Here is a 15,256-nt window from a genome sequence, read left to right as displayed (position 1 = left end):
GCTTTTGAATTTGGTTTAGTATGTCTGCGTTATTTGATTCTAGCTTATCGTTTTCTCCCTGCAGCTTTTGACACATCGATTCTAGCTTTTCTTTTTCCGCTTGTAGCTTTTGACACATCGATTCTAGCTTTTCTTTTTCCGCCAGTAGCATTTGAATTTGGTTTACTACGTCGTCATAACTTGATTCTAGATTATCTTTTTTTTCCTGCAGGTTTTGACGTATCGATTCGAGCTTTTCGTTTTCATGCTGCAGCATTCGCATTTTGTTTACTACATCATTGTAACTTGACTGTAGCTTATCTTTTTCTTCATGCAGCTTTCTCATTGCGTCATTGCTATTTGAAAGCACTCGCGCCCATTCGTTGTTTAAGTTGTCGATTTCTCTTGCGTGCTCACGACGCAATCTCTCATACTCCGCGGCGTACTTTGCGGCGCATTTCCTCTGTTTATATTTATAATTATTATTATTATTATTTAAGAAGCACCGAGGCATTAGGGTAGGTTTACTGGACTGTCGATACTTACATTGTAATAGAGAAAACCAGCGCCGGTCACGACGCCGCCCGCTAATGCCGCCGCAATGTATTCATACATCCTTTAAAGACTTCGGTAAACTTGGAATGACTTGGAATGACTTGGAATGACTTGAAATGACTTGGATTGACTCGTAACAACAAAAAATACTTTCGCGTTGCGTGTCTGTTCGACGTCTGGTGAAACATTGGTTGTTTACTCGAGGTCGCTAACAAGTAATATTAATACTGAAATCGGCCAGCACAAAAGCCTAATAACTAAAAGCCTAACAACAGCTGTTATTACCTACACAGGTGCATATTGCTGTCGACCGAGTAATTAGTGCTGAACCGATGGATTTACGATTGGAAAAATAGACACATACCGTAGACACAAGCTGTAGCACATATTATATCAAACCCTTCGACTAGCATATACATGCATTTGTCGTCCCCTGAGATCTTTCCTTTGTCCGTGGCTCGACACCGTCGAGTGGGGCCAGTAAGACAACATTTTGTAGGCAACATTAAGCAACATCAGGCCGAGGCCCTGAGACCGGCGGAAGACGCGAAACTAGCAGGGTACGTCGTGGTTAAGCGCAGTAGTTTTAGTGGCAAATCGCGGCGCTAACAACCGCTGTTTCTTCGCGCGCCTGGCATCGTCGGACAGACCGTGATCTCGTGGATCTAACGAGGGATCGAGCGGCCTTCTATACGCCCTAGCGGCTGAGAAATCCGGGAAAACTCCCATTTTCATTTGAAAATTAGTAATTTTCAGGCTTTGTTATTTTGCATAGCAACGGCCGCCGGCGGCCGGGTAAGTTTTTTGGTTTTGGCGGGTTTTCGGTCAAGGAGTGGATTTTTATGCCATTTTGACGTCGGCGACCTGTCTGAATCGCGCCAGAACCTTAATGTAAAGGGCTGGTGACCCTAAGACAAAGGGTAATGGCGAAAAATCGCGTTTATTGTTAGTGGGGCCGTAACATATGGGGTACAATCGACCATTACCGTACATGTTTTCTCAAAAAAAAAAAATGAAAAACCCTATCACCACTAAGTCTTACAACATAAAACCGTCGTAGTCTTTGCCCTTAAGTACTTGAAGGTTTTTTGGATTTTGAGCGACGATAGGTACGGGTTTTTTGTGACGTTTTTTTTTTAGGGCAAAGTCGTTTCGACGGCCAACTCATTTTTTTTTTTTGACATCACCGAGAAACGCTGTCACGTCTTGTCACGGCTTTATATAATAGTACACAGTGCTTTGGTGTCGTTAAACGCCGTTTTACCGGTACGGGGTGCCGGTCGACGGGGAGTTTTTTTTGTTTTGTCGAGCTCATGAGTACTTAAAACCTATGTCCATATCTGTTATCTTTGCCGGCGTGTTAGGCTGATCGGATCACTGTAGTTATTCTTCTAAAGAGAAAGAAAAAATTGTGTAATATAAATCCGCTGACGATAATAGATTTTTTTTTTGTCTAGAAGCCGATAGGTCAAGTTAAATTGATTTTTTTTGAGGCTTCAAATGTTTCTAACCGTTGAAATATAAATTAAAAAATAAAAAAAATACAAAATAGGTAGTTTTGCCTGACTCGATTCGAACCCGAAACCTCTTGATTATTAGTTCAAAGTGTTAACCGTTACGCCACTAAGACATATTCATACTAATAGGTAATTGTTTGGGTATTTAACGTGGAACCGTTTAACTTCACTCAAAAAAAGTTGACATAAAAAAATTTTAAAAAAATATTGAAGTCATTAATCGAGAGGAGTTTGCATACTTACACACGGACAGAAGAAATATATATATATATATATATGCTTAATGACGTCAGCACTGTGAACGACCCCTGCCATAAGACATGTCCATGTCAAAAAAAAAAAATGCAGTCAGAACGATTGAACGTGGTAACTAATAAAACGAACCCCAATCAGAGGGTGGACAAGTAATATAACAAAAATAATTTGACAAAATTGAACTTTTTCTTATTTATTTTCAAGTAAATGCATAAATGTCGCGGGTACGCCGTCTTTAGGTCAGAGAATTCGGTCAAGGTGGCTTTAAACTAGAATATTATGAGATAGGACAAACTAACAAAATATAATATATTTAAAACACTGACAAGATAAGAGTGCACTCTATATTCGAGAGATTAAACAAACAATATAATGTATTCCGAATGCACGACTCGGTCATGATCTGCCCTTATCTAACTTTTGAAGACCTTTATTTTATGGTCTCGCCCCATTCCGGTTTAATATTTTCCGGATCGTTTCCTTTTTTTACGATGCTATCAATATCCCTGTTTATCCCTCCTTCCCTCCTCTCTCTCTCTCTCTCCAGCTCATTTGCTTCCACGTACAAAATGACAATATTTTAGGTATAATATTTTTAAAAAAAACTGAATTGAAAAATGTCCGTTATATGGGTTGGAATGCAGTATTGTCCAGTATTGATTCGTTGTCTAATTTGCTTTGGTCGTTCATACCAAACGATACCTATTCAAATAGATATATGAATTATGACTATATAATATGAAAACATTTTCGAATATTGATTTAGCAGGCACGTCGTCGACTCTAATTACTGTTGTAAACAATTCCTACCCCGTGCTGCCCGACAAATCCCATTAGAGAACCCCAAAAGGATTTATTATCCGGTATACGGCTGGATGTAGACAATTTAGCTGCATTTACTATTCCGAACACGACTCGAATAAATAGGACTTTTGTCTTTGGAAAGAGGCAAATTTGGATTATTATTACAGATATCGCATTTCATACGGTGCCCACTCGAGTGCCCGTTAAAAAGTCTTAAAAAAAAATTAACAAAAAATGCAAAAAAAATTCTCCTTTGGCTCTTCTGATCTACTGTTACTCGTTCTTTAATCTTCGCTAAAAATCTTCGCTACATGTCATAAAAATAGACATGTCTGTTTTTTCTGGTGAGCCCTTGAATTTTGACTGATCGTATAGGTAAACATTTTATTTTTTAAACTAATTAAATTCAAATAAATTATAAAACTGTTAATTCATTTACTTACTGGAATGTTTAATATTTCTATTGAATTAACAGGATGAAAATTGTCCAGTCCAGTAATGTCAGCCTGTATGTCTGTCGGTTCATCCTTATATTACATCATAATATTAAATACCGTCAAATTAATGTAATTACTAAAAAAAATCGAATTATTCACTTACTGAATCATTGAATACAACTTTTGAACAAGGAGGCCCAACGTTTTTAAACTGAGATGTCCGGTGAGCTAGTCCAACCCTGAATTTATACCTAACATTAAATTTTGTCGTAAAATGGCGCCACCCGCCTATCACGTGCGTGCGCTCAAATGGGACCTTCTGATTGGCTGATTGAACGCTATTGTGTAAACGAAAAACAGCAGCCATTTTCTAACAAGGGCAGGTCACAGTAAAGGCGTGACGGATTTTCTTCAAATTGCGAATATAAATGTTATTTATTTTTATGTTTTACATCATTTATTATACTTCTCGTACAGATGATTGAATTACACATTTGTTTTGTATAATTGCACTATTTTAGAATTCAACCTGTAAAGTTGTAGGACTATTAATACACGTTAATGATTAATTACACTTATGACATATTATGACTATTACATAGTAAAAAAAAATGTTGTTTTACTCGTTTACTAGTTTTTTAAATTCAAATGTTACAATTTTTATTTAAATCGCCAAAAGCCGCGAACAAAAAATAACCTATTTTGGTTGTGCTGGAATACACTTATTTGCGTTTTTGCTCGGTTGGGTTTTAGTGAGTTCTGTGTATAGAATCTGTCCAATTTCTCCAGCGCATGTGCGAGTGTGTGTTCCACTTCACTGAAAGTTTTCCCCTGCGCAGTTATCGCTAAATCGTCGGCATACAGGAAACGACGAGTAGTTCCCATAATGGCCTGGTCATTTGTATAGACATTAAAGAGTATTGGTTATGAAATGTATTAAAAAAAAACATTTTTGGGTTTTTAAAAAGCTCGGAATTTTAACAGCTGATTAAAAGCTATCCGAATAGAATAAATAATAATAATGGCTTTTTAAATCATTGTTAGGTATTATTGGTTGTTATTTATTATTATATAACAGAATTCAGTTTTACGTTATTCTTATAACAGTATTCAGTTTTTCGTTATTCTTATAACAGTATTCAGTTTTTCGTTATTCGTCATCACGTCTCAGCAACATACTCGATTTTGTGAAACATGATGTCACTTAAATTGTATGCGGCCGGCGGATTTGTGGCGGGGTTCGGTTGTGCCTACCTGGTTGACTATTGCTGCTCTCGGTGGTTACAATCCGTACGTATGAATTTCAAAAATATTTCATTGTCACACTTAGGGAAACGGTCGCACACACAACTCCGCTTGTCCAGGGCCAGCTGACAATCTTTACGTGTTAAGGTAAGCGTCCATATGTCCGCATCGGACGGGTCGTTTCAACCGGATGTACAATTTTTCCAGTATTGGCTATAGCACACTAAAATCCGTCCGATGCGGACTTGTGGACGCGCACCTTTAAGGCCGGGTGCAAGAAAACGATTATCTATTGAGTTTTTGGGCATACGTAAACCGCGCCCCGTTTATAATTTGGTTTAAAAAACGTATGTGTAAACTGCGCCCGAGTTTTTATCAAGTGGAAAAAGGTTAGTACCTACATGTAAGCTGCGCCCAGCTTCTCGTCATCGGTATGAAATGCAAACAGCGTCCGAATCAATAAAATCACGGGAATATTAACATTTTAGGGTTTCTACCACTTTTACCAAATTGCATAAATTGCCATGACGAGGTTTCTTGTCAGCATGTGGAATTAGCATTGATAATGAGGACGGCAGATATCCGAGTGTTTTAGCACTCGCTCGCTATTTGGCCTCGGATAAACATACATGGATGTCGCTTTCATTTAACACAATCGTACATTATTATTATAATGTATATATATAAGTTTAATACAATATAATACAGGGTGGGCCACGGAAATAGGGACAAAAATAGATGGGTTTTTCTCAACATTGAATGGGAGTAGGCAGGTCTAGATAAGCTCATTCGATCCGTCAGATAATGCCATTTAGTTATCACTATAGCGCAGTGGAGTGTCGTTCACCGTGTGTTTGCGTACGACGCGTTTGTGAAAAACAATGAATCGATAGTTAAGGTGCAGCGTGCCCCCGCTGCCAACGAATAGGGTCAAAAATAGATAGACATAACTCAGTATATTTTAGATGTACAAACATTTTATTAATATTTTATGATATGTAAATGAGTGCCATTTCATTTTTTAAAAATTACATCAGACATATGACGGCCATCTTCTTTATAGCATGAAACAAGTCCGACGTTGAAGTAAAGTCCGAATGCACGCCTTTTCACGCCTGTAAAAAACTAGGTATTAGGCATTTAACAGGAGTCCCTTCTCACCCGACAACACACGAATCTCCCGCTCAACTCATGTTGGGTCATTCGACACGAACACTATTTGATTTATTAATACCAAACACCAACGAAGTAGTTATTAATAATCAAGTAACACAAATAAAAAACGGGGGTAAAAGAGACTTAAATTTAGATAAGGGGGATGGTGTGTTAGTTAAAGATTACAGAAAAACAGGTGAAAATTGGCAGAAGGGTACAATTACTGATAATATTAGTCATAATACTCATAAAGTAGTTTTAAATGATGGTTCTGACTAAGGCACAATGATCAGATATGGCCACACGGCCAAAAAGAAAATGAGTTATCTCCTGCTTCTAATTATTCAGACACGCCTAGTGTTGACCAAACAAACTCCATGCAACATATGGTGCAATTGTCTACCATACGCGAGTGCTACACCGGCACAACTTGTCATTCGTGTAATTTGGGTTTCATAACAAACATCAGCGAATATTATTATTTATATTAATCTAACTGTGTATAACAATGTCCATAATAAAAATAAGGAATAGGAGAGGAGAAATGTGACCGCCTTGGGGAACTCCAGAGGTAGTAGGAAAACGTGAGGATAGATGGTCGTTTACTTTAACTTGTTGACATCTGTTTGACAGGTAAGAGCTAAACCAGGATCGAAGAGGATCAGAGATGCCTATGGATTTAAGTTTAGAAATAAGGATTGAATGGTTAACAGAGTCGAACGCCTTACTAAAATCAGTATATATATATAATACGTCTACTTGAAGGCCAATTTCCGTAGATTTTATTAAGTTAGATAGAAAACAAATCTAATTAGTGTCGGTCGACCTGCCAGATAAAAAACCATGTCGATTGGAGTCTAAGGTATTTTTAAATGTCTGTGCGAGAGTGGACATTATGAGTTTTTCTAAAAGCTTAGGAATTGGAGCGAGTTTTGCTTTTGGTCTGTAATTAGATACTATAGATTTTCCCCGGTTTTAAAATAATAGACACATTCTTTTAGGCCGACCGCGTCTACGCATGATACTCTGTTGCTCCAATTGCGAAATATTAATATAACTTATACACTACTCTAATTAATACTAAATATTTCAGGGGTTCATAACAGTGTATCTGAGTATTTTATAAATTATTTAATGATATCTAAGCCCGACGACGAAAGAGTGACACGTTTGCGAATTATTTAGTAGATTATTATAGTGTGAAGAAGTCAGTATCCACCTGAAATATGGCTCAAGCATCAGAAGAGCCATTTTTAACCATCAATGCATGCGAGTCATTCCATACCCATTTTAGTTCTAGTTTTTAAACAACTCATCCAAATATTTTTATGTTTTTAGAAAAGTTAAAAGCAATTTTAATAGAAACATACCTACATTAAATTAAATAGTATAAATGAACCTTAACTTCACTCGATAAGAACTCGGGCGCAGTTAACATGTAACCTTTTTACACTTGATAAAAACTCGGTCGCAGTTTACATATTGTATGATTTTGTGTTTACCTGTGCCTTGGGCGCAGTTTACAATCGCCGATAAGAGATAAGTGAGATAATTATAGATAAGACCATATTATTAAAGATTTATTTTTCGGATCTAATTACAAAAAATGTATCTACTATTTGGTATAATAAAACAATAGTACAAATATTATGTTTAATTTTAAATAGGAATTCCAAAAAGTAAATATGAAGAGTTTATTACATTTTATTTTATTAGCAGAAGTAACAAAAAACTCTAAACGTATTTTATTATAGGTACTACCTATACTTACGACTTCAATATTTCTAATTAAATAACACATTATACTGATAGGAGTCGATTACTTGTATATTTTCCTCATAAACTTATGTATGCGAACAGGGATGTTCTTAGAATATAAGAACATTAATATTGATAGTTAATTTTCTTCTTTATACTTAGTCAGCCAAGGTAAACGGCCGTAAACCACGTCCAGAAAGTAATCATAATAATTACAACATACAATTTTACTTAAATTATTTCTATATATATTTTTTTTACATCCTAAACTTTTCTGGTACACTGATCAATATAATTACCGTGAAGTAATATAGGACTAGAAGTGGAATAACGGTACAATAGGAGCTACTTTGTTTTGTTATTTGATAGTTAGCAAACTAGGTATAGGTATAGGATTTGTATATTTTACCTTCTATGTACTTGTCTATTTTACATGATTTTTCGAACCATAATTCATAAGGAGATTTGCTTACTTGACCCGAATTACCTGTGCGTTTTAACACAAACATTGCTAAGTTAACTGCCTCTGTCCACAATGATTTTAGAAAATTCTTGGAATAGATTTGTAATAGAAGAAAAGCAAGGGGAAGTGGCGATGAATGGCTATTTTAAATATTTATAAATTAGTCTCTTAATCGGGGTGTGTATGTGTGTATATTTACTACAAGAACTCACTTCCTGCCTCTAGACTTACTATTACACAGTGTTATAATATTGTATATAGTACATACCTTGTCGTGTTTTCTAAAAGGTTTGTTCGGTCGCTTCGCGACTTATTGAGCTTACAATTTTATTACATTTTTTCAACTAATTATACATGTGTTATTATTTATGTTAACCTAGGATGATAACCAAAACGCTAAGGCAACATTACCAAACACACATTACGCTGAAGCTTCTGTAGAAAGTTTGGAACAGTCTTCTGAATATAAGGTAAGTCTCTTCTTCTTCTTGTTAGTAACATTGTTATTTTATGAATTAGCTGAAAATAATGTTATCATCTTTTAATAAACAAATGCAATGATACAGTGCCTATTTACATTTCCCCCTTTTTTTACAATCCATAAATGCTTATAAGCTAACCTAACCTAACCTAACCTAACGATTGTACGCCCCAAAAGCTGTGGTAGTCTATTACAGTTGTAATAAAAAAAAAAATATGCCAAAACTGGAGTAGAGAAATATTAAACCTCGAGTTGTTATTTACATATATTTAAATATTGTATTAATTAGCTTTTTTGCGTTTAGGGAGAAGAGAGACAATTAGACGAGGAGGTCGAAGAGGTCCCACGTGGACCAAAGCCGGATTTGGTAAGTCTAAAATACTAAAAAATTGACTATGGCCAAATTTTTTTTCACCTTTTTTTACAATCAATAAATGCTTATAAGCTAATTTCCTAACCTAACCTAATTTTTTTTTTTTCTTACATTATATCAAAGACTGGGGGGTGGCACAAATGTTAGTCATTTCACCCCCCCAGCCCTCATCGTTAGGTGGAAGTTTATTTCACCGTGCTTTCTGTCGTGCCATGATTTAATACCGGTGATCAATCGGTGGGTCCACCGTTCATTGGGGGACGCGTTCCATCTTGTCTGCCAGGAGGAAAAAAGGGCCTCACGAGCTCTTGATTTGACTACGCTCTGATCCAGTAGATTTTTTTGATTAAACACCAGCTGGCGCTCCGTAGCTAAGAGGTTGCTAATAATTTCAATTTAATTTCCGTGTATTGCTGTTTTAGCACTTGTATAATAAACAATTTTATTGTTACATTATAATCAGAATGAGAGGCTCTATAAGCAAAACGCTGATAGCATAAAAATCTGATAATTTTTTTTGATATTTGTTTAAATCTTGAATTTGTTTTATTGAATTTAAATGATTGAATATTTTGCAATTTTTCTCGTTTTTGTTTGGTCTTAGAGCACTGATATTAAAATTTTTAAATTAAACTATTTAATTTAATGTAAGTTTCTAACTGTATTTATTTTATTTTTTCTATAAACATAACAATTTCTGGGTGTATAGTATAAAAACTTGAATTACAGAATACTCAGATACACTTTCTGGGCTTAGAAATGGTATACCATAGCATTGAACTATTCACCTTCTAATATCACTGTTCTTATCTTTGTAGTCAATTCTCAAGCCGTTTTGCTGGATATTTTTATTCCACGATAGTGTTAGATGAAAGCGACATCCGTGTAACTTTATCTAAAGGCGAAACAGTTTTACATGAAAATTGAATAGTTTTCTCGAAATCTATTACAACATCGGGCGGTGATATCGTAATATTGTTTTGAAAACCATATTCACAAATTGATTTTAGGCAAAAAGTGCAAGATATTGTACTTTTATTGGATAGTAAACATATAACGAGTGTTATATAATAGCCGTTGATAAAACCATGTATTGTAAACATTTGTGTGAAGTAATTAGGGTAGTATGAAAATGTACCGCCCATGTAAAACCATTTTGTTATTGCAAGAGTATTTAAATTAGAAACGCAACTGAAAACTACACATTTGAACTCCTTGTTGTTTATTAATACAAATAACTCTTATCTATTTGTTTGAACACCGCGTTCGTCAAGAACTAATTGAACTTCTTCAATAGATTTAGGGAGTGGAGGTCATTATAGGTTGGCTTACCTGTCAATCTGTTTTTACATATTACAGGTGCCATGATCCTATAAACTTCCAGGAAAATATTTTTAAAAAAAACAATTTGGTTTGTACAATTATAATAGAGTAATTAAAATAGTATACTATTACACATTAAGTTTACACTAATTATTTAATTTTTTATATATTTCAGACTGCAAGGGACGCTTTGCCGTTAAATGACCGGTTGGCCACGGCCACTGAAGCGTCCGAGGAATTAGAGCAGTAAGTCTTTTTAGACATTTTGTCAGCGGTTTCATAATTTCAGGTTCTTTAAAAATAACTATTTATATAAAATTAAAAAAAATTCTTTAATGATAAACAATAATCAAAATCCACAAAAGCTTCAAAAATTTTCGTTTTTAAAAAATTATCAAATTTATTTTTATATTTATAAAAAATGTACATTTAAATACAATATATTAAGTATAAAAAACCAATGAGGGGGAACTGTTAGCCACACGACTACTTTCCCTCAATTTGAATATATTTGGAAAATATACTTTTCAAAATAAGAAAATAAAATATGTTAGAACATAAGTACTTACTAACCTTATACAGCTTGAATACAGTTCTAAATGAAATTAGTATTAACTATTTGGTTTTGCATGCTTATCTATTTCCTAATAACCTGTGTTTGTACATCTTTTTAATGTTTTGAAATTTGTAAATTTAAAGGATTAAAAACATACTAATAGAAGAAAAGCAACATGTGATAGCCAAATGTCAACAATATTACGAAGAAATAAGGCTTTTAGCAGTAACCGAAAATAGCCCTCTAACAAGGGCCAGAAATAAAAAATTAAGATTGTGTTTGTCCAAATGTCAAGATTTAAAAATTTTTATAGAAGATCTGGAAAGTGGTCCTGAGGTAAGTACGGCCCTGTATGCCGGCTACATTTACGCTCGGTTCGCTTGGCACGGGCCGTTTTGTCGGCTATTCGACGCACCTGTTTTTTTGCGAGAGAGGCGTCCAGCCGACACATAATTGACTTGCGGTCATTTTTTTTTCTATAAAAACTATAAAGTTATCTAGATAAGATAACGGACAATTGAGTAATATATCATCTAGATAAGATATTGAATTATTCATTTAACATTTATCTAGTTAAAAGATAAAAGATAAATACAATTTTATCTAGATGAAAAATAGATAAATTATATTTTAACCTTCATAAAATATGTTATACGAAAATGTATGAGTGAACATTTTATATAAATACTTATATACTTTTGTGATATATACTTAGCAGAGAATTAAATATTAAAATTTGATAACTGCTACAAATGAATTACTTTTAAAACCGCAAACAAATATTACACTTAACATATTTTTCCAAAGTTTATATAATAGTATATCTATCTAACACAAATAATAAAAATAATTTGACAGTTAACAGTAATTTTTGATCCGTCAACCGACAGTATTTTGTAATATTTGCCATCCAGTAGATAATTTTGATTTTTATCGATCGCATTTGTAGACTCTGCTGGTTGTGACCCCGCAGGATTGTTAATTTGGTATTGATCACCCTCGTGACATCTTGTGATTTTTTTTGGTTTATTTAAAATGTTTGAAAGCGTACGAAAAGCTTTAGTTACTGACAATTTTATACCCAACTTGTCTGCGATATTTTCTACTATTTCAATACTCTATTCAGAATAAGAGCGGTCCGGGTTGCACATTTTATGTACCATGATCCTATACACTTGCAGTAAAATATTTAAAAAAACAATTTGATTTGTACAATTATAATAGAGTAATTAAAATAGTATATTATTACACATTAAGTTTACACTAATTATTTAATTTTTTATATATTTCAGACTGCAGAGGACGCTTTGCCGTCTACGGCAGAAATGGAATTAGAGCGGTAAGTTTTTTTAGACATTTTGTCAGCGGTTTCATAATTCATAATAAATTCATTATTGACAAACAATTTTCAAAACCTATGAAAGATTTTTCATTGGATTTCATTTGGTGGGTTACTGAACATAAATATAGTTGGACAACTAAATTTGATATAATCATCTACAAAAGTACCGTCACGTCGTAATTAATCTATAATATTCGATGGGGTGACAGGGGTGCAATTTGACTTAAAAATTAATTAATGATAAACAATGTTCAAAATCCACAAAAGCTTCAAAAATTTTCGTTTTTTAAAAATTATCAAATTTATTTTTATATTTACAAAAAATGTACATTTAAATACATTCTATTAAATATACAGAACCAATGAGGGGGAACTGTTAGTCACATGACTACTTCCCCTCAATTTGAATACATTTGGCAAATATACTTTTCAATATAAAAAAATAAAATGTGTTAGAACATATACTCTAATCAGAATAAGAACAGGCTTCGGCGGCACGAACACTGCCGCCGGTGGGGGCTACAGACGAAATGTAAAATGGGCGGTGCCTGACCGCCGCCCGACGAAAACTGGTCGGCCGCCGAAGCCTGTTCTTATTCTGAATATAGTATAGCATCATTTTAATGTTATAAAATTTGTAAATTTCAAGGTTACATAAAGAAATTAAAGATAAAAAGAGAAATTTACAAAGGACAATTGAAGCGGACAGACAACAATTATATGGCAACCATGGCGTGAACAAAAAAAGGATAAATAGGAGTATTTCAAGAAACCTCGTTATCAGATCATTTTTAGTTCATCTTAAAGATCGTATCCAGGTGAGTACGGCCCTGTATGCCGGCTATATTTGATAAGATATGGTTTACTAGTAGAGCAGAGCCAAACAACAACTCGTTCAAACGGTCCAACAATAATTCAACTATTACATTTAGTATTATGTATAACAAATTAGAGGTGTACGCTGCTGGGCATATTCAAAATATAAATAAAAAAATGTATTACCTACATGTGAATACCGTACAGTTTTAGAGTGACATCATTAAAATAAATTAATATTGTTTTTTTCTCACTAAAGTTTCATTACAAATTTGACGAAGTTCCACTTTTGAAATTAAATGCAACCGTTTGTGTTTCATTAATTCTAGTAACAAGTGATTTCGTTCATTCGTGTTAACGCTTACCCAACCAATGATAAAATCAAATATCTAAAATATACATTTTGTATTTAAGTATACAACCTTCATTAAAATAATTAAGTATTTTTACTAGTAAATAGAATAATGTACCTTTTCTTCAGAGTCAACTACTAAATCGTCACACTTCCCTATGAACTCGACAACGTCATTAAACTGCATTTCATAAATAAAATATATATGAAATAATAATATGAATTTATATATATTATAGTTTTCCTAATGCAATATTCGAGTTCACAATTGTTCTATAGAAATGCCTTTGTATTATTTGTTGATTATTTTGAAAACTGAAGGTGCTGCGGGGAAAACAGATCAATGTCAATTTTTTTTTTTTAAAATAAGATTTTGGTATCAAATTATTTGTATTGACGTATTGTATTTTTCATGCGCTCGAATCAAGGAAAAAAACAGATTAATCGAGAGTAACGACCGCCGGAAAATTAGACATACAGGCAAAATGTATTACGTTTTGAAGTTAAAAACATGATTTTCTCAGAATAAACAATAATTGACATTGATCTTTTTTCCCCGCAGCCATTTAACTGTTTCAGCTCTAGATCAAACCTGATAACTCATGTACATTTTTTAAAAAAATTACCACCAATTAAACTATAAATATTTTCGTCTGACAGAAGCTTGGAAGTCTGCATAAAACCAACACAATTATTATGATTTATATTTGTATATTATTATTTACAGTTGTCTATCCCCCTCTTAACATTTGTGTCTCAGATCTTAGTTCTTACACCCTAGAGTTCCTGGAAACTATAATAAATATGAGCCTGATTTAAAAAAAATTAATTTTCAGAAACGAAGTGTTAATATCAGAGAGCCACGGCCAGGACTATTCGAGTGTTAGGCCCATTTACATAAGTAAGTATATCATTTTTTTTTTCATATTTTAAAAATATTAAAACCAATTTTATTTTGATACGTTTTTGAATAAGGATTTCATTCCAACAATAATAATACTTTTACAAATAAATCTGTCAATAAATTGACATGGTGTACATTTTTAAAAAACAATTTATTCTTAGTTATTGCCTAAATAAAACTCCTTGAAATCAGCCCACTTAAGAGGATTCTTAATATTTCTTAGTTTAACAGAATATTTAATATTAATTTCTAACTCTTTCGGCTAACTCGTCTTTACATATTTGTATACTGTAAATAATTCTTCGTCAATCTTTAATGTCTCTATTATTTTCTCTAATTTTATGTCGAACTAAATCTATTTACAGCATATTGGATATCAACATCAATCATCATCATGAACGACACATGACCAGACTAGGCCCGCAACAGTAGTGATCCTGGTGAATAACACCAGGGTCCAACCACAATTATTATGTCAATTATTATTAAAGTATCAATATTTGTAACTTGTGTTTTAAGTATAATATTTCATTCTTTTATATCAACTCCTTTACGTATATATTTTTCTTGAAACTTTGATATTAAACTTTCAAGATGTCCTAAGGAGTTGATACTATCAGAAACTTATAAAATACTGTTGTCAGAATATATTAGTTCAATAGGAATTATTTTTCCTAAATAACTGCATTGTACATGCAGTGCCGTATTTCCCAGTAAACACTATAAGCTAGTGCTTAGGGCGGCAATTTCTCAAGGGTGGCAAATAATTTTTAATATTACATTATTTTACTATATATAACTAGAACTGAAAGAAATGCTACTATTTATAAAATGTTTTTAGACTAACGGGATTGTGATAATATTTATTGTTAAGGTGATTTTCAATTTCAAAATCGTAGAGTCTATCGCCCAATTATAGCATTGCTGCACTATTTATAAAT

General features: G+C 33.4%; 1 protein-coding gene across 1 annotated transcript; it reads left to right on the top strand.

The window, feature by feature from the left end:
- Positions 1 to 6,614: 6,614 nt before the first annotated feature.
- Positions 6,615 to 13,061, top strand: LOC126845158 (uncharacterized; the record flags this gene model as incomplete). Its single annotated transcript, XM_050583720.1, has 7 exons — positions 6,615 to 6,683; positions 8,549 to 8,638; positions 8,954 to 9,016; positions 10,521 to 10,591; positions 11,045 to 11,237; positions 12,194 to 12,240; positions 12,893 to 13,061. Coding segments are annotated over exons 1-7 (702 nt in total), but the record flags the coding sequence as incomplete, so codon positions are not given.
- Positions 13,062 to 15,256: the final 2,195 nt, after the last annotated feature.

This window comes from Adelges cooleyi, unplaced genomic scaffold, assembly GCF_023614345.1.
Source record: "Adelges cooleyi isolate 19-005CV unplaced genomic scaffold, UGA_ACOO_1.1 ACOO_flye_CR_arks_rails_tigmint_CR_PRNA_689, whole genome shotgun sequence".
NCBI lineage: Eukaryota > Metazoa > Arthropoda > Insecta > Hemiptera > Adelgidae > Adelges > Adelges cooleyi.
This window is presented reverse-complemented; position numbering and strand designations above follow the sequence as displayed.